The sequence below is a fragment of the Gossypium raimondii genome, chromosome 7 (assembly GCF_025698545.1).
Source record: "Gossypium raimondii isolate GPD5lz chromosome 7, ASM2569854v1, whole genome shotgun sequence".
NCBI classification, from domain to species: Eukaryota; Viridiplantae; Streptophyta; class Magnoliopsida; order Malvales; family Malvaceae; genus Gossypium; species Gossypium raimondii.
In genome coordinates this window covers 46,165,782-46,191,557 of record NC_068571.1, presented here as the reverse complement: position 1 = coordinate 46,191,557, position 25,776 = coordinate 46,165,782, and the positions used below count along the sequence as shown (strand labels likewise).

The 25,776-nt window shown below is 29.7% G+C and overlaps 1 protein-coding gene across 1 annotated transcript; it reads right to left on the bottom strand.

The window, feature by feature from the left end:
• Positions 1-23,257: 23,257 nt before the first annotated feature.
• On the bottom strand, positions 23,258-24,123 carry LOC105770487 (uncharacterized). Its single transcript, XM_012591709.2, has 2 exons — positions 23,906-24,123; positions 23,258-23,600 (listed from the first exon to the last, which is right to left on the bottom strand). The coding sequence occupies exons 1-2, from the start codon at positions 24,084-24,086 to the stop codon at positions 23,368-23,370; spliced, it is 414 nt and encodes a 137-aa protein (XP_012447163.2). The 5' UTR covers positions 24,087-24,123; the 3' UTR covers positions 23,258-23,367.
• Between the last annotated feature and the right edge of the window lie 1,653 nt (positions 24,124-25,776).

The window sequence follows — 25,776 nt, the reverse complement described above, 5'->3', positions numbered from 1 at the left end:
CTGTTTCTCAGTCTTTCGGTTCCTTAAGTCCTTTCCTCCTTGAGCATCCAGAATGTACCTAGCAAATATCAAACAATGCGTAATTAATTTATCAGCGTTATGGTTATCATTATTGAAAACTATGGAGTTCCTAAGTTCCCATAATTTCCACATTATGACATTGAAGATTTGACTTTAGTCCAAGTTTCCAATTTTCAAATTGATCTTGTTTCCAGTTCAACAGAGAAAAAACATAGAAAGTGCTACGAATAGGTGCAGGAAGAAGCCTTTCCCAAACACTTCTAGCCATAGAACAATCTCTTAATGCATGGATTACTAATTCGAATTCTTTTCCGCAAATGAAGCACCAAGGATTATCGGACATTCCCCGTTACATTGCTCCGTACTAGTTAGTAATTTGCCTTGAAGAGCTAGCCATAAGAAGCTCCTTATCCTCTATGGACCTTTGAACTTCCAGACTTCCTGCCCTTTTTTGTCTTTTAGATTCCACTAGTTCCTTTAAGTGCCTACAAGCCTTGGCCACTGTGATGTTCCCATCTTGCATTCTTGCCAGTATAGAGAATCCTTATCAGCCTCTTCCATAGGAGGATGTGTCCCTGAAATAGAAAATAATATAGATAAATCAAGACATTGTTCAAACTAATTCTACTTCTAACTCCCATCAGTTTTAACCATGTCCGTGACAAGAGATCTATCTACATGATGAGATGAGCATTTGCAAACTTTAACTAGAGGGAGGATCTCTTTGTTAACCAGTTATAATGCCAAAATTGAATTGAGTTGCCATTCTTGATGGATTGAGTCGTATTAGCCTTGAGGGTTTCCCAAATTCTCGACACAAACATCTAGAGACAAGAACACTTTCGTCTAGCCGATTTTTGGTAACCAATTATCATGCTAAAATTGAACTGAGTTATATTCATGGACTAAGCTGAATTAAGTTAATGGAGTGTTAATTACTTTTATATATCTATCTATATATATATCCCTTAGTGGGAGAGAGAAGATGAAAACATCATCTTCTCCATCTTTCCCAAACCAAAACAATAAGGAAGAAAAGAAAACTTAGCTTATTGTTCTTCCATTGCCATGACGGTAAGTGGGTTTTTCTTGTAGATTTTTGATGGATTTTTAATATATGTTAGTAGATAATTACAACCCAAGCCATGAATTTAGAAATTGTTTAGTTTATTTAGATGAAACATTGATAGAACGCTTGAGAGTTTTTGGGGTTTAAAAGATTAGATTCATGCAAGCTAGTATGAATTAAGTGTATGGTGGAATAGGTTAATGTTATAATAAAAAGTGTCAAATTAAATTTAAGTAAAGCTTAAATTTATATAGTTAATTTTATGTCGTTAGAGACCAAATTGAGTAGTTTGAAAGTTGAAAGAAAATTTTGTTATAGAATGAAAGTACGAGAGGTCCCTAGTGATTAAATTTAAAGTTGGATTTCAAATTGATAATGAATATCGAAACATACGAGCATTTCAGATAAAAGAGTTTATAGAGACTAAATTGAATAGATGCATTCTGACACTACGATGCAATTCATTCTGACACTTTGGTGCAATTTTATTCTGGCATTCCAGTGCATTATGTTCTGTGGAGTGTTGGGGGGGCTAGTGGATTTATGCTTGATCAATACTTTGGTGCTTATTATGGAGTGTTAGGGGTTAAATCCATGTACTTGTACTTGTGTTTGCATCCGGTTAATAGGGCTATAAGTAAATGTTTATTATGTCATTCTAATTCTGATTATCACAAGTTATTTTGAAAATGATTTGTTTTAATGTTATAACTATATTCTTGTTATTTAAATTTTCTTATATTTAAATTCATATAATGTTAGTATACCTGTAATAGTCTGATTTTCACTGGTGTCGAAAACAGTTATTTCGGGACCACAATCCGATGAGTGAGTCCGCAGATGTTACTAATTAATATTTTCGAGTCTAATAGAGTGTTGTATTAAAATTTAGCCCAATGATTTTAATGTTTGGTTGGTCAATTAAGGAAAAATGATTAAATCGTAAAAACCGAGAAAGTTAATTTCTATTGATTTCTTTTAGTTAAGTGGATTTATTAATGGTTGTTTAAGGTTCAAAATAGTAATTTGCCCACTTTGCTAGGAAGTGGACGGTTAGGTGCTTATTTTCTCTAAAATAATGTTAAAATATAATTTAATTTTTAATGGTTAAAATGTAAAAAGAAACAAAATGCCATCATCTTCTTACTTTTGTTTTTCCACCACCGAAATAAACAAGTACATGAAGGAGAAGCCATTGTTAAGCTTCAAGGAAACATTCGGTCATTGCATGGTGTGAATTTTTAAAGCTGTTTTTCGTAAATTTTATATTTTTGAAATCGTTGTAACTTAATCTAGCTAGCCCAAAGACTATTTTGTAAAATTGTGAAAGATTTTAAAAGTCACCATTGTTGTTTTGAAGTTTATTTGGATGTTAAATGGTATAGTTTGGAACTTTGTTAGGAAATAGGACTTATTTGTAAAGAGATGGTTGTTAGTTTTGAATTAGAGACTAAAATAGAAAAGTTATAAAATTAGCTAGAGATTTCTATAATTTTTTATTCTAGAGGGTTATCTAAGGATGGAATTGAAAATGGTATGAAATTTGGGGTTTAAATGTGAAAGTTATAAATGTATCGGTTTTAAGGATTAAATTGAAGAAAATATAAAAATTTAGGAAAATAATGTAAAATGTTAAATAAATAGTCATATGCATAAAATTATGCTTTATAAGTATTTGAAGTTGATAATTGAATTAAATTATATTATAGATTAAGAAACGGATCAACCGGTAGATAAACGCTGAAAAGAAAAAAATGTTGAGTAGTTCTTGATGTCATGTTTGTTGTTGTTTCGGTTTAGGTAAGTTTGTATAATGTATAAGTTGGTTTATTTATTTCCTTTTTTATTTAATATGTATTTGTATGAATTTTGATTGAATATCTTTTGTGTAATAATCTTGAATATTGGATGGACTAAACTGTAATGAATGGAATATTTGGTGTTGGTGATTGAAAAAGGGTACGAATATAGTTGAGTTCATGTTAATACATTGATGTTTAAATGATTGGAAGTTATGGATATAAAGTGAGGCCCGTATGAACGTAGTGAACGATTAGGATACAAATGACATGTCATTAGGGTTATTACCATCTCGGGTGTTGGTCTTGGATGTTTTATCGATGGCTAAGGTTATGCATTTGTTGCGGATTCTTCACAGCTCGTGTGAGCAGCATCGTGTAAAGTTACCATCCTGACCCATAGTTAGTGTGAGCAGGCCCATATTCATAGCTCATGTGAGCACTTACATTCACAACTCGTGTGAGCATTATATTCATAGCTTGCGTGAGCAATTTTTATCATGTGTATCTGACATTATTTCACTATATTTCAACAAGTGAAAACAAGGTTTATAAAATGGAAATGATGGTACAAATTAGTAGCAAAATAAATTGTGTTATATGAGCCATGTATGTTAGCTTTGTATATGGTATAAAGGCATAAATCATGTTTTATGCTCATTTGTGAAGAAACTAACCTTGTTGGGCTTGTGATGTGCATAAGATATCAAAGAATGTCATGTTATCTAATTATCTAATTATGTGTTCAATGCTTAAGTTATATTAACATTGGTATGTTATGTTAAATTTTGTATGAATTTACTAAGCATTGTGTATGCTTACGTTTGCTATGTTTGTTTTCTTGTAGATCATCGAAAACTACATGGTCGGTTGGAAATCTAGTCAAAGCTCACACTATCCGTTCAACGACTCGGTAGATTTTTTTATCATTTTAGGATAGGTTATAAGTGACATGTAAATAGGTGTTTTGATTATATGTATATATGCAAGTAGGAAGTTTGAATCAGTTCTTTTTTATGTGTCCACATATGGTTATGTAAATGTTGGAGTTGAAGTTAGGCTAGTTGATAGCCTTGTATAAATGTGCTTGTATGTGTGGTACTTGTTTATTCCCTGATGGTTGTTTTTGGTTGATGGTGTGATGGTAAAAGTATGTTTAATCTTTATGGTGCATTTTTCTTGTTGATTTTGACGCTTGAGAATGATGATTTCGAAATGAATGTATGGCATGAATCTTTGGTTGTACTTGGTGTGAATGATTGATTTTATCTTGATAAATTGTGGTGCCTTTGGTGGCATATTAATTAGGCACTTAGGATGATTGATTTAAATTGTGGTTTTGGCATATTTTTGATGTTCTTGAACAAGTTAAGGGATAGTTTAATGCTTGCTTGTGGTTCAAGTGATCTAGAGCTATGTATCTTGTTTGAAAAGGTTCTTTTAGGTATACACGATCTTACACACAGCCGTGTGCCACACATGGGCATGTGGTATGGGCGTGTGGTCTGTTTGATTTGGGTATTGATTGATGTACATGGCCTCAATGAGTTACACGACTGTGTGACTCCAACTTACATTGCCTTAGCCTGTTACACGGTCTTGGACACGACCGTGTAAACTTTGTTAGAAATTTTGCATTTAGGCCTACACGACTTCAATCTATTACACGGCCTAGCTACACAGCCATATGACCCTGTTATACACGACATCAGTTTATTACATGGTTTGACAACACGACCGTGCTACCTAGCTCAACAGAGCCTCAACTTGTCACACAGCCACGTGACCCTTATTTATTGAATTTTTCATACTTTTTGTAAAGTTTACAATTAAGTCCTTACATGTTCTCAAGTTGGTTTAAAGGCTTTCGTAAGTCTGATTGAGACTCGTATTTAATATGAATGCTATGAAACCTGATTGATTGAGGTGTTTACATGAAATCTTGTAAGTTTAACTTTATATGCTAATGTTATATCTTCTGTTTTTTATCGTAGCATCTTATAGCTCGAGTCCAGTGACCAAATCGAGTTAGGGGTGTTACAACACCACTAAGTAATCAATACTCAATGTATGGATTTGTTTGTTTTCATGCGCATGTTTCGTAGGTTTTTGGAGTGATCGTGGGTCATCAGCATCCAAGCAATCAATTCTCAACTCGTCCATTTTTGTATTATTTCTACTATGTTTAATACATATGGCATGTGTCTAATTCATTAGAAAGTATTTTGGAGTTCTTATGATATTTTGTTTGTATATATATGCTCATTACGGTATATTTGGTAAGGTGACCTATAGGGTTTCCAAGATTGATTTTCAACCTTCGATTGGTAGCTAATTATGCATGGTCGTACAAGTTTGATGTATGTTGGTTGATAAGTTTTGTCTAGTTGTATTGGATTGTATGTTTAGATGGTATTTGATTGTGATTACATTTATTGAATTGATCGTTATTGTGCTGATCTACGTTTAGGCTTATTTTAGGTATAACTTGCTTTAGTTGGAATGCTTGAAAACAAACATTTTGGTTATTTTGCAATTCAATCTTGAGACAGGAAGAACATGTCTCGAAATTGTTAGAATAAAATTTACCTTATTTTTCATGCAAAGTGTTAATGTCTCGAGACATTCTATGTTAGTCTTGAGATAACCTCAACCCAGTATCGAGTCAAAGTGGTTTTTTCTCGAGACAAGGATACATCGAAGCTAAACTAGTTTTGCTCTATTCCATGTTTCAAGACAAGAATCCCTTGTCTCGAGACATCCAACCATTAAAGCTAAAATAGTGGAACAGGGGAGGCCTATCTCGAGACATATAATCCCCTATCGAGACATCATGCTAAAATTTTATGAATAGAGTTTGATTCGAGTCTTAACTTCGTTTTTATCGAACATAAATTTGTAACTCTATTTATTGAATCATATAACATTGAATTATCATGTTTATGTTGATAATTGCTATTGTATGTGATTATTATGATTTAATGTCAAATTATATCCAATGGTTTTATATATTTTCAATTTTATTAATTAATAATATATTGTGTTATTTTTATGTAGAACTTTTAAATGGTATAAACAAATTAATTAATCTAATAATATATATTAATTAATTAAAATTATATTTATTATCATCATATAATAATACTAATAAATTATTTTATTGTCAATTTAATAATATAATTAACAATAAAGGATATCCTTAGCAATTTAAAAGTTTCTCTAAATTAGCACTTATATATATATATTATAAATATGCATTTTGAGTATTTTATTTTTAAGTTTCAATACTTTTTGCTTTCTTTTACTTTACTTTTTTACTTTTCTAAAATTTTAGCTATAAAGTTTAAATTTTATATATTTTTATTTTATAAAATTTAAAATAAATTTTCAAACTTTTATTTCTTGAATTTTATATATTTTAAAATTCTGATTTTTTCTAAAATTTTAAAGATATTATTTTATGATTTTTTTAAAATTTTAAATATTTTAATTCATTTTAGTTTTATATATGTCTACAATTTTTTCCAGTTTTTAACAAATTTGCTAATGTGGTCGTACATTTAACTAATGGTGTGGCATGTATGTAGCATGTAATAACCTAATGGGTCAATATCATCCCATTTTAAATTTGTTAAAGAATGGTCAAAATGTGGGGCTGAAATCAAATTTAAGTATTTAGTTTAGAAAAAATAACATAAATATTAATTTGAATATTAAAACTAAATTTAGATATCAAAAAGTATATTTACTCTAGTAATAATATAGATAGTAAAATAATAATAATAAATGTGTTACTGCCTCTTTTGTAGAACTACAATATTTATAATAGATACATTGAGTTACTATAACACATTAGGAATGAATCTTGACATATGAATGTCGAAATTCAAATAAATTTAAATGTCATTTAGTTCAAATTTATTTTAGATGTAAAATAATTTTATAATTTTAATAAAATAATGTACTTTTAAGCTTGCCACATATTGTAATATAGGTTGTCAATGTCATATCATCACATTTTAATAACATTTGTACATAGGTATCAAAATGTGATGAATTTTAAATTAAATATCAGTTAAGTTTAAAAACGAGTTAATATTAACAAAAGAAAATATATATTAAATAAAATACTCAAGTTATTGATTTTTTAAATATTTAGATTTTTAAAGTTTTTATTAATTAAAATATATAATGTTTTTAAACTTATAAATTCAAGCTAGAGGTGATTATTTTTTTACAACAAAAAATGATTAAAGAGAGAATGGTGGGGCCAATGACCTTATCAGTTCTAGATGGTGGGTCCCAGCTGCTGTACAGTTGTCACTGACAAACAGGTGGATCATTCCTACTCCCTTTTTTTATTTTCAGTTAATTTTTATTTTATTTTAAAAAAGAAAGGTGTTTGGACACGAGAAAAATATCATCAATCTGGACCGTTCAATTACTTCGGCTGTGGGCCATATTCCTGTGTTTATGGATTGGGTCTGAGCACTGTGAGTGTGTTTTGAATATCAATAAATTTTGAAAATATGAAAAATGTGGAGTTTTATAAGTTGAAATTACTGAAAATAAATTTTGATTAAAGCTTGAATAATTTAATATTTGATTTAAGTAGCTTTTGAGTTTAATCGAGTTTTTTCTAGTTTACTTTATTTGTTAGTAATTTTTTCTTGATTACTATTTTTATTTGGGTTAAAATATGGCTGCACTTTTTAAAAAAATTATCTTTCATATTTCCAAATTCAAGTCCAACTGTTAATATTGTTACTTTTTTTAATTAAATTCAAGTTAATTACTAAGTCATTTTTAAAATTATATGGCTACCGAGTGAGTGTTTTTTATTTGAAAAAAATCATAGCAACAAATTTCATAAAAAAAATTTAACAGTGTTAACAGTTGGACTTGAATTTTGAAGTCTGAAAAGTAGAGAGACTAAATTTCATAAAATAAAAGTATATGGTTTAAATTCCTAATTTTTGAAAAAGTACAAAGACTTATAAATATTTTAACATTTTATTTGAGCTATGAAAGTTTAAGTTAAAGTGAAACTCTAGTTGATCAAGATTGTGGTGTGTGTCTCGCATTTATCAGATGTTTTGTAGGCACTGTAACATCCTCAAAACCCCCTTGGTAGAAAATAATATGAGATAAATTCTTAATGAAATAAGATGTAAAGAAAGTAAAGGATAAGGGATGTTAGGGAAAAATGAAATAAGAAAATCAATTAAGTAAATTATAATTTGAAATCTTATTATATCGTGGTTAAATGATGGAAGGTCAAGATTTATGTCAAGAATTAGGAGGATATATGAAGGCTATAGATAACTAATAGATTGAAAATATATACATGAAGAAATGAAGAAATGAAAGAAAGAAAATTATATGAAATAGAAGGATAAGTAAAATATATGTTCAAGAGACCAAAGAATTTAGAAGCAAATGCATTATTGGGATAAAAAAATTTTAGAGGTATGATCGCAAGGGAGAAGGATATCAAGGCAATAAAAGAAGGTAAAGAAATAATGGAATTTATAATTATTCAAATTAAGAAAATTTCGAAGACGAAATTTTATTTAGGGCGGGAGAAATGTAATGCCCCTAAAATCATCCTCCTAAATTTTGTAAAGTGTTATATGCAGAAAGTGTATAATTGAATTATCAAGTAAATGAAATACAACACACCAATGTTAGTAGACGAAGGTATTGGATAATGGAGAAGGTCCAAAATAAATAAATAAAATATATTGTATTATATTGTGAGATATAAATTTGAGGTATTGACTAAATTGTAAAAAAGTAAAAAGTGATGGGGTTAAAAGTGTGAATATTCAAAAGCTGAGAGGTTAAAGTGTAAATTCAAAAGGTTGAAGGACTAAAAGTGAAAATAACCAAAAGTGAAAAGGACATAAATGGAAATATAAAATTTGACCAGGGGTAAAATGGTCACTTAGCAAAATAATAATAAATAATTGAGTAAAATTACCAAAATGTCATTGGATATATGGATAAATTATGGCCATTAAATTTGCTTAGCCTTGTAAAATATAGGCCATTGGATTGTAATCATAATGTTGGTGATATTTTAAATAATATATTAATAATAAATAAGTTAGATATTTTAATAATAAAATAATATTATAAAAGGGAGGAAAGAGGAAAAAAACATTTCCTTCTTTTTACAATTTGGTCATTGGTTATTCAATTTCACTATTTTGCTCCAAAAGCATGAGAATTTCTATGAACATCAAAAACGAAAAGGGAAGTAAATATCTTAGAGAGTATGTTCATCAACCTAGAAGCAAGAAACTAGTAGATGGGAGTCAAGAAAAATAGATGAAAAGAGAAGTGTGGTGATGAAGTTGAAAAAGAAATGGAAGAGACGAAATTCTTGTGAAAACAGGTAAGTTTTCAAATTAACCTTACTTGTATTTCAATGAGTTGAGTTAAATATATAGTGAATGAAAAGTATAATATGTGTATTTTAATTTATACATTAGAGATAGAAAGTATTGATGAAGTATGACATGAAGAGACACCATGTTTTCGAGTGAGTGAATATGATTTATAATTATGAAAAGTATCAAGGTAAAGAAATGAATATGTTATCAACATATAAATATAAGTGATTAATTTGGATGAAACTAAAAGTATAATAAATATATGTGATTAGATGAAAGTTAGTACAAAAGAACCATGGGAAAGAAAATGTTTCTACTAAAACAGTTTTGGACAGCAGAAGTAACTAAAATTTGAAAATTCACCAAAAACCAAAAATTTTAGAAATTGAATTAGAGGTTTAACCAAACATGGGATTAAAGCTTATTGAGTCTAGTTTTCATAGAAGAAATGGTGTAAATAATGAGATTGTAGATTATGATATATAGTAATTTTTGTGAGACAAGGTCGAATGATTTTGGTTCCCTATTCTAACTTTGAAAAATATTTGTAAATTGTAAAAATATGTTTAGGATGTGAAATTCATATGAATAAAACCTTAAATAGTCTATTTTCAAAGGAAATAAACGGAAAATTAATAATATACTTGCGTTGAAAGCTAATAATTTTTAGTAAAGAAGGGTAGGTCTTGCCTAGCAACAAAACAAATGAGGATTTAAAGAATAAACTGTATTAATTTAATTAAGTAGATATTCTAAAATTTTATGGTACAAAGTTCATTGAGTCTAGTTTCAAAAATAAAAGCAGATCTTAATTTTGAATTTTGTAGGACAAGATATAAATAATTTAGTGACTGCTACTCTAGTGGATAGTCTTGCTAAAATTATGTAATTATTGAAAACATAATTAATGTTGCATATAAGCATGCTATACTAGAAATTATTAAAATTATGTACATTTAGTACATTTAGGTTTATTTTCACCATATTGTACTCTCGTTTGTTTACTCATTTAGTGAAAAGTCGATACTTCCTTTACCCATAGTTTTTATCCTCTTCAGAGGAGTTTTCCACGTAAATATTTGTGTTTGATCTTCTCTATATTTTCTTATTCGTTGTTTATACGGGTTAGTGCCAAGGTTCAACTTCCGCAATTCAACTCGTTTAGTGACACAACAATGACTTTGGATATTAAGAAGTTCAACGGATCACAAATTTCAATTTCTGATAGTTTAGAATAATTACGGAGATAGCTGATGTAACCAAGGATGAGGGTGATGATTCCTTGCTCTCCACATAACTCGATTGAAGGTGGAGTCGTGTCAGATGTCAAGAATATACCTGATTTAGAGAAGAATCTAATCCCCTTTTGATCTTTAGGACTCAAATGGTTCACATAATGTTTGAGGCAAGGTTGGTCTCGAAAGGTTACATTAAAGTGGAAAGATTTGATGCTTTCTCTCTTGTCCGGATATTACTAGCCATTGTTGTGTTATACAACTTTGATTTGAAGAGTAGAAGTTTTTCGGTTTCCAAGTTCGAGCACGGTTTAGACTTGGTTGACATTATGAAAAAATTGATTTTGGCCCATTACAGGACATGGAAAAGGAGGCGTGATAAATACGAGTCAATGTGGAGATTTGTGGGGTATGCATCGCATTTATCAAACATTTTGCAGGCACTTTGTAAGATGTTCAACGATTTATTGAAGAAGAGGTAAAACAGAGGTGACGTCGCGACGTGAAGACAAGTGACATTATGACGACGTGATGAAACCCCAAACGAACGTGGCGATGATGTCATGATGAGCATGTATGGGACATCACGACGTGTTCTCCTATTTGGCAGCCATGTTTTAGACTTCAAACAGGACTGCTTCTCCTAGTTGGACTTTGATTATTCCAGGGATATTTTAGTATGATTAGAACTCTAATTTAAGCTTATTTAAAGGGGCCATTGTATCTCTATTTTGGAATGACAATCAACAATGGTTTTTCTTTAAAGGCGACAAGATGTAGTCACATATGAGTTTGGTGAGAGTTTTCATGGTAACTATGGAGAGAATTTTGTTCTCGAGATAGGGCTTTATTTTTGGGGTTTAGGTTTGTACATTTAGGTTTATTTTCTCCATATTGTACTCTTGTTTGTTTACTCATTTAGTGAAAAGTCGATACCTCCTTTGCTTGTGGTTTTTATCCTCTTCAGAGGAGTTTTTCACGTAAATATTTGTGTTCAATCTTCTCTACCCTTTCTTGCTCATTTTTTTATACGGGTAGATCCCCAACAAATTGGAATCAATGCCAAGGTTTAGCTTCCGCAGATCGAATCATTCGGTGACACAATAATGATTTTGGATATCAAGAAGTTTGACGGATCACAAATTTTAATTTTTGGTAGTTTCAAATAATTACGGAGGTAGCAAATGTGGTCGAGGATAAGGGTGTTGATTCGTAGCTCTTCACATAATCGGGTTGAAGGTGGAGTAGTGTCAATTGTCAGGCATGTACCTGATTTAGGGAATAATCTAATCCCCTTTTGGTCTTTAACACTTGAATGGTAATAATAATAATAATAATAATAATAATAATAATAATAATAATAATAATAATACTCAGGCCATTACATGAAAGAGGCGATGAAGGAAATAGACAAATGAAATTGGTGAAAATAAATAATGGGAAAAAGTGGCAAATTGAGAGTTAATAACTAGTCATTAAATATATTAGAAATTTCTAATTATAAAATGAGAATAAATTATTGAAGTTTTAGATTTATGCATGGAAGATGGCAGCAAGTATTAATGATAACCCTTGAAGGCTAGGTGTCTAGCCTAATGGGAGCCAGGAATCCCACCAAACAAGTACTCATTCTGCTAGGTGAGGCACCAAAGGAGTAAATTATCCTTACGTTAATGGATATAATTTGGAGGATTGAAGTAAAATTAGACCATTTAGCAAATGGATATTATATTAGGAGGGAAATGATTTAATTACACAATGGTATTAACCAAAATAAAAATCGATGATATATATATATATATATATATGTATGTATATATATATATAAAGGTGGCAAGATATTCAAACATAATGAAATGTGATACAATGACTAATTTAAGTTTAATGATAATTTGTAGGACTCAAGGAGTAATTATGCCATTTAGTAAAGAGGGGTTAAATTGTGTTTATGCCACATTGATAGACATGAAACTAATTGAAAATCTACTTCCTAGGTGGCAAAACCATCCCACTTTGACAAATCTTTACACAATTAAGAAAATATTTAGGTTTAATCTTTCTATTAGTCCTTGTACTTTATGAATGTTGTGAATTTAATCCATATACTTTAATTTGATTTTTTAGTCCCGGTACTTTTTAAATTTTAAAATTCCAATCATTACTAAATAATAATTGTTAAGTTCATTAAGTTAAAGTTTTCTATTACCAAAACTTGACATGACAAATATATTATCACATGTATAATACCATGTCAGCTTGTTATTTTCATATATTACTCACTAAAGATTCAGTTAATGGATTAATGAGCGTTATTTGCGTCAGGACTAAAATCTACAACTGTACGTATAGTATAAGACCAGTAATAGAGTCTGACCAAACGGATTTTAGAATAAGTGCAAAGACTACATTAACAAATTTTGCAAAGTACAGGGACTAATAGAAGAATTTACCAAATATCTATTAGCAATACTGAAGAGAGCAGCTGCAGTTTTCTTGCTGCATCGCCTCAAGCTTTGGCTTTTACCAATTCAAGAGTGATTGCTGCTGTCATTTATGGCCATTCACAGTGGCTGTTCAACAAAATTAAATTGTCATGTATAAATTTATCTATGAAAAAGAAGAGCTATTGAGTTGCTTTGCATGTGGTACGTTGAAAGAAGACAAAGCATCTAATGAAGGTGCTGCAGTTGCTCGTCAATTCCTTCTTTTTATGCAATCCTTCAAGCTACTATAAATTACTGCAACTACATCCATACAGTCCCTGATTATATTGCACTTAATATTTTATTGACCTCTTCTCATGTTGGTGTGTTCCCATGCCTATCTCTATTAGTGAGAAAGGAAGAAAATTGAAGCTAAAGTTAGTATTTGAAGTGAGGAGCTTGGTGCTAGGTAAGTGCTCTTTAAATTTTAGCTTTCTTTTGTAATTGTAGTATTCTGGTTGGATGACTTCAAAATTTTCTTAAGGGATAATTAACGGTGGATTAATGAAAAAGTGGTAATATTTACATATTTTGTCAATTTGGTCTTTTTTTTTCTTTTTCTTAGTTAAATTTGGCTCTCAACCTTTAAAAAAATTAAATTAAATTTCACCTTCAACCTTTAAAAGAGAGTTGAATTGAATCTTTTAACAGAAATACTGACTCAAACTTTAACTTCTTAAATATGACAATTCGCATTACAATCCACGTGTATTTCATGCTAATTTCTTTTGGACTTCTTATAACTTTTATAATTTTAAATTATAATTATTTTTTGAATATTTTATCAATTTTAAATCATTTATTGTTGTGAGATATAACATAAATAATGACATGTCAGCACAAAGTACACTTGAACTATGACGCGGATTGCCACCACATCATGGTTAAAAATTAATGTTTTAGTCAACATTTCCGTTAAAAAATAATTTAACTTTTTTTAATAAAAAATTTAATGATTAAATTTAACTAAAAAACCAAATTAACAAAAACATATAAACATTACAAACTAAATTTATTATTATACTTTAATAAAATCTCCGAACCAAATGAAGGTATGTGTATATGGCTATTACAATTTATATTATGGAATGAATGAAGTAAATTATATTTTATTGATTTAATTGTGCCGAAATTGATCTAATATGGCAAAATTTGCACTTTCAAATAAAATTATGATGGAAACAGTAAAAGAGATGGATTTTAAGTAATTGATAAGTGAAAATATTTACTAGATTATCTGAATGGTAATCGATTTAAGTAAAAGTGCAAAATAAATTTATAAATAAAATTCACGTCAGATCATTCATGAAGAGTTGATATGACGATTAACGAAAATGGGTTGTTGAAAAAATTAATAAATAATCAAATATTGTTTAATGTAATAATTAATGGGAATGTGGCAAGATCTCTTCTTGTAACATCCGTTTTTTGGGCTCATCCATTTTTTTAGGGTTTTTCTAACCGCTCGTCTGAAATAGGATTCTAGGTGTATGCGTCATTTGGTGAACTCTTTGTTTTAGCGTATTCTGTAGTTTGGCAGACTCTTTTATTTAGTATTCGGCCAATTCAGATGTTTTGGTGAACTCAATAAGTTTGTAGTTGTTAGATTTATTTATTATTTAAATATGATAATTTGGCTAGTTACGTTGAGAGTTAGTTAGAATGGAACCAGACTACTATAGATGATAAGACTCAAATTAAATTAACAGCACTTAATCACAGGATTCAAGAGAGTTAGTGGATTTATCTGATTTTTCCACTAATCCTTGTCTCCAAGTTTAAGTATATAAGGTCAAACAGTGGTCTTTCTGAACACTTTTACGATTTCATCTTCTTTCTAGATTTTCTCTGAAAAACTCTTTGAAAACCCAAGTTCAGAAAAACCTCTTTGGAGTAAGGTTCGCAGTGATCAACTAACTCATATGTTAGTACTAGCTTACTGGTAATTACTGATGAACCCTAGGTTATTTTTTGAGGCATTTACGTGTTCTTCATTCTACATGCTTAAGTGTTAAAATGGTGTGTGAGGAAGGAAACTTCTCGATTCTATATAAGTGTTGTTGATTCTTGCATGCGTGATCAGATTTGATGGAATGATGATATGATATGTTGAATTATCTTCATTTTAGCTCAAGAAAATAACAAAGGTCCAAGTGATAAGGGCAAAAGACTTGCTTTATAGACTTGTGTTAGAGTTTCTGGTGAGTTCTTTCTAACTTCCATATGCTATAACTTTATTATTTTATATTTCGTGTAAGGTAAGTGTTCTTACTTCGTAAAGGATGACAAGTGTGTATGTGTGTGTGTGTAATGAATGAAAGTTGTTATGTGGATAGTGGTTATCTAAAGTCATCAATCTAAGTGCAGTTTGTTTGTCATATGAAGTAAACGCCACTCTTCATGTTCTAGTCACTACCATCTGCTACTGATATGTATGAACTGATATGATTTGATATGTGAAGAATGATATATGTAAATATGTTTGTGTAGCCTCCAGTAGGGCAGATATATTGCAAACTGAATTGGCCGATCACGATAAAACATATTGTTCAGAATGAAAATGATATGAAGATATTAGGGGGAACAATGAATGTGAAAATTCTGAAAGATATGCTTTTGATTCTGAATTCTAGGTACGTGACTGACATGAAGATGAATTTGTCTGAGTTATGTTAAGTTGGTGTTCAGTATACACCCAAGTCATGAGTTGGCGTACTGAGTCTATCTGAGTTCTGTATATGCCAGTGGGCGTGTGTGATATCTATATGATCTCTATAAAAGTTAATATATTATACTAAGTAATGTGTTGAACAATTTCTCTTTGGAACTCACTAAGTTCATATGAACTTACTATGTTATTCTTTTTTCCTTCTTAGGATTTGCTGATTGAAAGAAATTTGATCAAGGACTATGCCAGAGAGCTATTTAGATTGTGAGATGTTTGCTTTGTGTTCGTATCATGCATGCTTTAACGGGTGACACATAGGTGTATTTTGAAAATGATATGTACTTAAAACTTCTATTTATTAAGACCTTGTTTTGATGAAACTATTATAAAGTATTAATTTTGAGTTAAGTCAATGTATTTTATTTCTGAATTTGTCTTATTTAAGTTTATACGCCATATGTCTTGGATAATATTACAAATTGGTAATGTCTCGTTTACTTTAATATAATAACAATTAAAAAAATGCTTTATAACTATAACCTTGTAATAATTATTCGAAGCTTTCATTGAAGTGTTTTTAAGTTAGTCTGTTTTTAGTTAGTGACACACCATACTCTGGTCTTATTATAGAGTCAGGTTTGGCGTGTTACAGTCTTACATATATATACTAATTGTGAAGTTACTTATAAAATATACATCAATTTAGGTAGTGAAAGATTGATAATACTAATAGTTAATAGTTTAGTTAATTTTATAAGCTATACACCTAATTTAGGAAATCTTTAGATGCTTGTAGGATATACATTAACTCGATATTTTCATCTTAATTATTAACCCTAGATCCATTAATAATGATATAGATTAATAAGTTGCATTAATTGAAGATTATTTCACCACTACAAATTTTTGGACATTATTTCCACAATTAACTTTTGATTGATTTCTATAGTTTTAATTTGATTTAATAGATTAGATTAACATAACTGACAATAGTAAGGTATCAACATAAGATATTATATATACATGTCATATTGCACATAGAATCGAAATAGTAAAACTACTCCTATTCACCCTCTACTTCCTATAATATAAAAAAAACTACTTCTAAAATAAATTATCTCATAATATTTGGAGCATGCAAATCGTGAATGTCCAACTTGTTAAAACAATAATGAAATCGTTTCTTTCCCAAAGCCTTTGTAAATATATGTTAGCTCATCTGTAGTAGAGACATATGAAGGAGAAATAAAACCTTTCTGAATTGCATCCCAAATAAAATAATAATCCACCTCAATATGCTTCATACATTTGTGATTAAAAGGATTACGAGCAATAAGCAGAGCAGACTGACTATTACAAAACAAAGGAATAACTTAAGGGTGATGCACCCCGAGACTAAGCAATAGAGCCTTTAACTGTTTCAATTCACGAGTAACAGAGGCCATAGAATGATACTCTTCTTCAGTTCAGGATCGAGAGACAGTGTGTTACTTCTTAATTTTCCAAGAGATAGGCGACTTCGCAAGAAACACGAGCTAGCCAATTAGAGACCGTCAAGTGATGGGGCACGCAACCCAATCTGAGTCAGGCAGCGGTATCGCGATACCCAAGCTTCAGTATCACAATACCCAAAATAGTATTGGTGTTGCGATACTCACTAGAAAAGGACTCAATTTCGGTGTTGTGATACCACTAAAAAAGGACTCAATTTCTTCACTTCAGCACCTTCAGGGATATCACGACTTCCATGGTATTGGTGTTGCGATACTCACACTGAATGACATTTTCCTCGACTTTGAGCCCTTATTGTCTCCTTACACCAACTTAATTACATTGTTAGGTTCCCCATGACACGTTTGGCCAATTTGAGTCTCAAAAGAGTGTAAAACTAAATAAAAACGTTTATTAATGCTTAGAACTAAAAAATCGACAAAAACATATAAAAAAACACTTAAATTGCTTGAGAATAAGCTTTTCAAGTGTACTGGAGAGCCTAATTTGACATATCAAATGACGATAGATCACTCATATATCTTAGTGCTTTGTTGGTACAATTTGGACATAAAAATCATCTTTAAATCTCAGCTCTTGCATCCCTAAGCTAGCATACACTGACTTTCTTAATACCTATGCTCAATGAGTTAGCTAGGCCAATCCACTAGATTCAAATTTCTTGATATCAAAAGTAGTGGCAAGTGATGGGGAAGAAATGGTGTGTATAGTTGAGAATGTGGTTAAGCAAGGGAGTAGTTTGAAAGATTTTTAGAGATAGTTTTGGGAGTTAAAACGCCAAAATGCCAATAGTTCTTATCACCAATTATGATGGGCTCTTATTTTTAGATTTTAGAAAATGAAAGTTACAAAGCTTAACAATTAATAGGAGATCACTATGTTTTTTTTTATTAATACCTTTCCATTACAAAGACATTAATATTTTTTTATTAATAAAGAGTTTAAGTTATTGGTAATAGTGACTAGAGAACCAGAGCTCACTATGTTTCTAAAAGCAAAAAAGGGACACTTACAGGAAAACGATAAGAGAAAACCTCTTAATTACCTCTATATATGATCAACCAAGCTAAACTTTCTAGAACATCAAAAGAGGGAAAATAACCAAAGAATCTCGCCATATTCAAAGGTTATTTCCACTTTTTTCTACTTTGGTGAAGTAGTACCTATGGAACGTCTTTTGTGGAACTTCTATTGGAACACAAGTTAGTCTCAAAGAAGAGTTGTTTTTTACTGAAAGTTGTTCATAAAGAAGTGTTTTCCTAACCTATTCCAAGTGTGAGTTGTTATCAGCATAATTGTTCTTAGTAGATGTTATTTTGAACAAGAGTTATACTATGGTGATATTTTTCGTAAAAGCTATTCTAAACAATGATTGTTATGAACATTATTATCCTTGAAATGTGATTATTCTAAACAATAGATGTTCTGAACATTAGCTATTCTCAATAGGAACCTTTCTCAAATGGCAGCTACATCATATGACAGTTGTTCAGAGCATAGCTATTCTCAAACAATATCATGACAACAACTATTCTAAACAAGAATAATTATTCGGGAAAAGAAAGTAAGTGAAAAAATGATGATACTTGTTTCGAGTTAATGTTATTACTAACCATGGAAGCACAACTTCCATAAACAGAATTTTATTTATCTCTTGGTAGAGATAAAATATTAATAACCAAAATCAAATATCTAAGTAAATTAATAATGAAGATCATACAAAAGTTTTATCTTTCATTACCTTACATGTACAAATAACAGGATAAAAGGATAGAAAAGACTTGTTCAATACAATGAACGAAAAAATTACAAAATAATAGTTATAAATAATTATAATGAGTAGATATATATAATATATTAATAACCTTAAGCTTAATTTTAATTTATATTGAAAATTAAAAAGTAAATTATACTATTGGTTATCTAATTTTCATAAGTTTTTATTTTGGGTACAAAAAATAAAAATAAAAATCAAATTAGACACGCCATTAATAATCATTTTTGTTTTAATCACCCAACTATAATTAGTTTCATTTTGGTCACCTACTATTAATTCAATGTTACAGTGTACTATATTTTAGTCATCTAACTTTAATAAGTATTTGTTTTGGTCACTCATTTTATGTTTTTAAAAAATAATTTTTTTAGAATTATTTTTTTTTCTTTTTTTTGTTCCGTGGGAAATAGGGGTGAGTAAAACTCGATTCGACTCGAAAAAATCGAAAAAAAAATCAAATTTCGAGTTAAACGAATTGAGTTATTCGAGTTAATCGAGTTATTCGAATCAACTCGCATTTTTTTTCAAATTTCGAGTTCGAATCGAGTTGAGTTTTTGAATTCAAATAACTCGAATAATTCGAATATCAAACTATAATATTTTACATTTTTACCCCAAACTCTCAAACCTTTTTACTTTTCCCTCAAAACTTTTACTCCTTCCCACTTTCCCCCCAAAACTTTTACTCCCCTCCCCTCCCAACCCCTCAATCTACCCAAAATCCATTTCCCACCAAAATTTTACTCTCCATTTACTTTTTCTCAAAATTTTACTCTCAAAAACCCTCAAAAACTTTTATTTTCCCCAGAATTTTACTCCTCCTCTTTTCCCTAAAACTTTTATTCCTTCCCATCCCACCTCTCATCTACCCCAAACCCTCCCCTCCAATTTTTTTAATATTTTCCTCCAAAATTTTACTCCCCTATTTACTTTCCTCAAACTTTTATTCCCCAAAACTTTTATTTCCCCTAAACTTTTACTTCTCACCCTTTACTCTCAAATAAAAATCAAAATTATCCAAAAAATCACTAAACATAAATAGTAACAATTTTATTTATATCTACTATTTATATTATTAAATTAAATTTCACATTTTATATTATTTATATTATTGAATTGTTTAGTCATATTGAATATTTATATTAAAATTGAATTATTAATTATGCCATAAAATATTCATGTTAAAATTTTATATTGGTATCAATTTCACATTTTATTTTTAAAATAATTTTATTAAAAATCATATTTTTACATTTAATATATTTTTAATTCCAAAATACATAGTGACAAGAATTTGAAGATAATTGAAACAACTAAGCAAGTAAAGAAGCTAACCAAGATATAAAAAATTAATAAATAAACTATGAGGTGATGAAAGTTAATAAAAAATTTGATTAAGGTGGACAAATTTTATTACGATGGGTGACAGTGGTTACAAGGACCCAAAATTATTTTTTAAAATTCAATTCGAACAAATATATTCGATTCGATTCAATTCGAATTCCATCTCACTCGACTCGATTCGAGAAAACTTCAAATAAAGTTAGGATGATAAAATGAGATTCAAAAACTCGATTAACTTGAAAATTTTCGATTCGATTCGATCGAATGCTCACCCCTAGTGGGAAAGGAGGAAAACATGGAGTTTTATGGGGGAACTATCTGGGTTTTTATAGGAAAACCTTGGACTTTTATTGTGAAAAATCATTTCGTCATTTTATTTTTTAAAAAATTAATTTTAATTTTTTTAAAATAAAAAAAATATGAGATTTTACAAAGAATTATTTAGGTTTTTATAAGAAAAATTATTTTTATCTTTTTAGTTTTATTTATTGTTTTTAGAATTAATTTTAATTTTCCTAGTAAAAAGAAAAACTTGAAGTTTTATAGAAAATTACTGTGATTTTTACAAGGAAATTTTTTTTTAATTTCCTTTATTTTTTTCTCTTTTAGAATTAATTTTTATTTTTTTTCAATAATAAGGGGAAAATATGGGTTTGTTCGGGAAAAACTGGGATTTTTACAAAATAAAAAGTTGAATTGCGGGGAAAAACTTGGGTTTCATATCCGCGACTAACTCAATTTGTTGTAAAATTTTGAAAAAATAGGGTAAAATTATAAAGTTATTAAAGTTTGATGATTGAAATAAGTGATGAAGGGGTGACTAAAATGAGAGTTATTTACTCAAAATTAAAAAAGATCGAATGAATTTAAAAGTAGGACCCGTATCCAACAACAATTATTTTAAGTTTGGATTGGTAAGAACATCTGTTAACGGGCCAACATCGGAGAAGCAGCCCAAAGACAAGTGTCCAAAAAAAATTAAACAATATTATAATTATGAAGACCTTTAAAAGGAGTGAATCAAATTTAGGGTTGAGGTAAAAGGCAATTGGCAATGTAAATGATGTCTTTCCGCACAAAAGTTGCATTCTTTTGATATAATTAGTCAAATGCATCTTTGGACAGACTTCATAACAACTAATAAGTAGTCAATTTGACTCAATTCGGATATTTTAATTGAGGATTCGGAATTTAATTGAAGATAATCTTCTTCTTCTTCTTTTTAAATAAAACTACTATTTATTTTGAGAAAAAGGACATTATATCCACTGAATGGCAAACACATTATACTGTCTTTGAATTATTGTTCACCAAAGGGTTGATCAATTCTTTCCCTTTTCAATACCTCCCCACCCGTCCATAAATATGTTGTTTCGGGTAAAAGTATCATAAAGTCCTTTTAATTGGGGTCGGATTATATTTTATTTTTTTATTCAAAAAATAGATAAATTAGTCCTTACACGTTAAATCAAAAAACAAACTGATTTTTCTGTTAAAAATTCCATCAATTTCATTATCTATTAAAAGCATCATGCCAATCATCACTATCTGATTGCTTCCTCAATCATACCAGCACTTAACAATAATAAAAAAAAAGGGGTAAAATATAATCTAGCTCCTCATATAAAAACTTTTATGATACTTGTACCTAGAATATTAATGTTAATTCATAGTGGGAGGTAGGTGACATTTCCTTATCCTTAAGAAAAAAAACCATGTTAAATCATGCACTAATTCATTGTTAAAAAGAAAGAATGATTGATTTTGTAGATGAAGATAAAAAGAAGCAATGTATTGTTGAAATGAGAGTATAGAATTACAAAAGGGCCCTCAACCATATATATCTTCTTATTGTTGTTTTACTTTTTACTATTTAACAGGGATTATTAGGGTTATAATTTGAAATTATTAAAAGGTGAGAGACTAAGGCTCACCCCTGTCCCACTCTCCGGCCCCGGCACCGCCGTGATTGCCTCTAACAACCACGTGTTATCATGTAATTAGCTAATGGCACGTGGGGTGGGGGATTAGGATAGCTAATCAAATATTATTACAACAATCAGTAATTCCTTTATTACCAATAAATTTATTAAATTTTATATAAATCTTGAATTCAGTTTGTGTAACATTTTCTTTTCTTTTCTAGGATTACTAGCTCTAAAAAAGGTATTAGTATCAAAACTAGCTATGAAATTTAATTTAACACACAATGTCATACTTTAATTTGCATTTATTTATTTCTTAACTATGTTATTGAAAGAAGTAAAGTTAGAAATTGCTATTGGGGCCAAAAAATAGATAACAAATTTTGAAATTGTGGTCACAGTTTCAACTACGAAGCTAGAAGTGCGAAAAAGATAAAAATAAACTGTAATACCCCTTACCCGTATCCAACACCGGAATAGGGTACGAGGCATTACCAGAGTTATAAAATTTCATCTAAATTAAAAACTTCAAAATTATTAACATGCTTTTATAACTTTTCACAATGTATCCTCAAAATATTATAATCTTAATAAATATGGCCTATGAGACCCGATCTATACTCATGCAAGTCAATGTTTCATATCCATTTTATTCAATTTGCAATTTCTCATGCTCACAATTTAAATCATATCACTAGCAATTTTTCATTTAATTCACGTACAATTCAATGCCACTAAGTTTAACACTAATACGTAATTACCATTTAATTCAATGTTTATTGACTGTACCATTCATTAACACGTTTATGAAATTCTCAATTCAATAACTTATTCTATTTCATATCTAAACCTTACAACATTAGTTTTTAGTAATTATTTCACATTCATTTCAATTTCCCATTCCATTTTAATAATTTATCCATCATCAATTTCCATTGTCAATTCGTTTTTTTTTATAATCAATTTACAGTTAGAGTCTTTAAATACTCACTTCATACACTAAATCCATAAATATTTTTCAATAACTTGTATTCAATTAAATTCAAATATTATTTCACTATTTCAAATTATTTCATTTTCACTTCTCATTTTTACATCATTTTATATTATAAAAATCTATTTCATAAAATTTATCATTATCTGTGTAGCAGCCCAATTTCGCCCGGCCCAGGCAAACAAACCCAAAATAACCCAATTACAAACCCAAATAGATGGCCCAATAAATACCCAAATCCCAACCCACCTAAATCTAACCCTAACAGCCCACGACCTAAACAAAAAAAGAGAAACCCTAGCCTCCTAATCTCTGGCGCCGCACCACCTACCCTCTGCCACCGTACGGCCTCTTCCCTGCCGCGCCAACAACTCCCTGCAAAGAGAAAAGAAACACGCAAAGCAGAAGAAAACAGTAGCAATGAGAGATTTTCTTAGATCTTTTTTTCTTTTCTTTCGGCTATAAAGCCGAATGTGTTACATTGTAAAAGGGGGGATCGGTTGAAGGGACCGATCTTTAGATCTGTAAAAGAGGATTTTTCTTTTGAAAAGAATAAAAAGAAAAACGGTTCAAAAAAGAGAAAAGATTCAAAGGTTGCTTTCTTATTTTTGTTTTGCTTGGTTTATTTATTTTTATTTCGAAATACTAAATAAAATATAAAAAGGGAAACATTTTTTTACCTTCATCGATGGTGCCGGAGTGTTCGGGAAGCCAAGGGAGTGCGTCGGAAGAAAAAAAGAATTTTTTTATTTTTCGGCCACCGCGTACGGCGGCGCCGTCGCCGGTGACCGGCGGCCAGCGCGGTGGCCGATTGCCGGATTTTGGGCCGGTGCCCGGAGAAGGAGAGGGGGTTGAGAGCATTTTCAAATTTTTTTTTAAGGAAATGGGAAGAGTGATTTTTTGAGAATTTTTTTTAGCTTTTATAGGAGTTCAAAACGACGCCGTTTTGAGCCCCAAGCCCAGGCATCAAAACGACGCCGTTTTGGCTTTAAACCCGATCCAACCGACCCGACTCACTCTAGGATCCGCGTGTTTTTTCTGTCATGGGATATTTTCACCTTTGGCCCCTCCGCATTTTCGATTCGTTTCGATATTGTCCTTTTGCTTATTTATCTATTTTATAAATTTGGCCCCGTTGTTTTGTCCAGTTTTTAATCAGGTCCCTGACCTATTTTCGCGCAGAAAAACGGACACGTGTCCAGATTTTTTTTACCCATTCGGTCCTTAGAGTTGTCCTTGTTTTAAGTTTAACCCTCGTTTATTTATTTTGTTGTAATTTTACTCTTAAACTTCGTTTTATTGTGATTCGGTCCTTAATTTACTAATTTCTTTTAATCCTACATTTTGGTTATTTATTTATTTGTTTTAAATTTATATATTATTATTTTATATATTATTATCTATGTTAAATTGTTTAATATTATTAATTTCAAATTGTCTCATACATTTTATAATATGTATATACACGTACATACCTTTTATTTATTAAATATTTTTATATTCCATAGTTTTATACACACATGTATACGTATAAATATCTATGTTTTAATGCATATACATATATATGTACATATACATATTTATGAGTTTTATGTATATATTATAATTTGTTTACATATCTATATATATCTATATATATATTTTTATATTTCATGATAGTTATATGTATATATGTACATGTTTACTTATATATATATATATATATTATATAATAATTTTAGAATACATAGATGTATTTTTCATGTTTTTGTAAATTCATGTGCATACACTTGTTTTTACAACATACATGCTTATAATTCATATATTTTTGTATTCTATAATCTACATACGTATACATGTAAATACTTATATTTTTATATCTTATAATTAGTATATACATCTTTTATATTTCCATAATTTTATGTATATACATACATATAGTCCCTTTATGTACATACATATTTTTCATATTTTATAATTTTCATATGTTTTCCTTTATTTTTATGTTCATTTATGTATTTATTTATATGTTTATTTTATGCTTTAGTTTATTTATTTATTTATTTGTTATGGTATATGCATGATTGATTTATTATTCGTTTTTGTTCATTTTTATTTACATAATCATGTTTATTATTCCATCATACATATAAATATCATACATCAAAAAAAAGGGGGAAAATATTTCTAATTGAGGCAATATTTAGCGTTTAGAAATTCGAGAAAACGTGCCCTAAGGTGCTGGGTGTCGATTTTTCTCGTTCAACCAAATGGCTTAATATCCTTTTAAAAATTTTAAAATAAGGCAATATGTTGCGTTTGGAAATTCGAGGAACGTGCCCTAAGGTACTGGGTTTCGATTTCTCGTTCGACCAAATGACTTAATATCCTTTTCAAAAATTTTCAAAATAAGGCAATATTTTGCGTTTGGAAATTCGAGGAACGTACCCTAAGGTACTGGGTTTCGATTTCTCGTTCGACCAAATAGCTAAATATCCTTTTAAAAAACTTTTCAAAAATAAGGTAATGTTTTGCGTTTGGAAATTCGAGAAACGTGCCCTAAGGTGCTGGG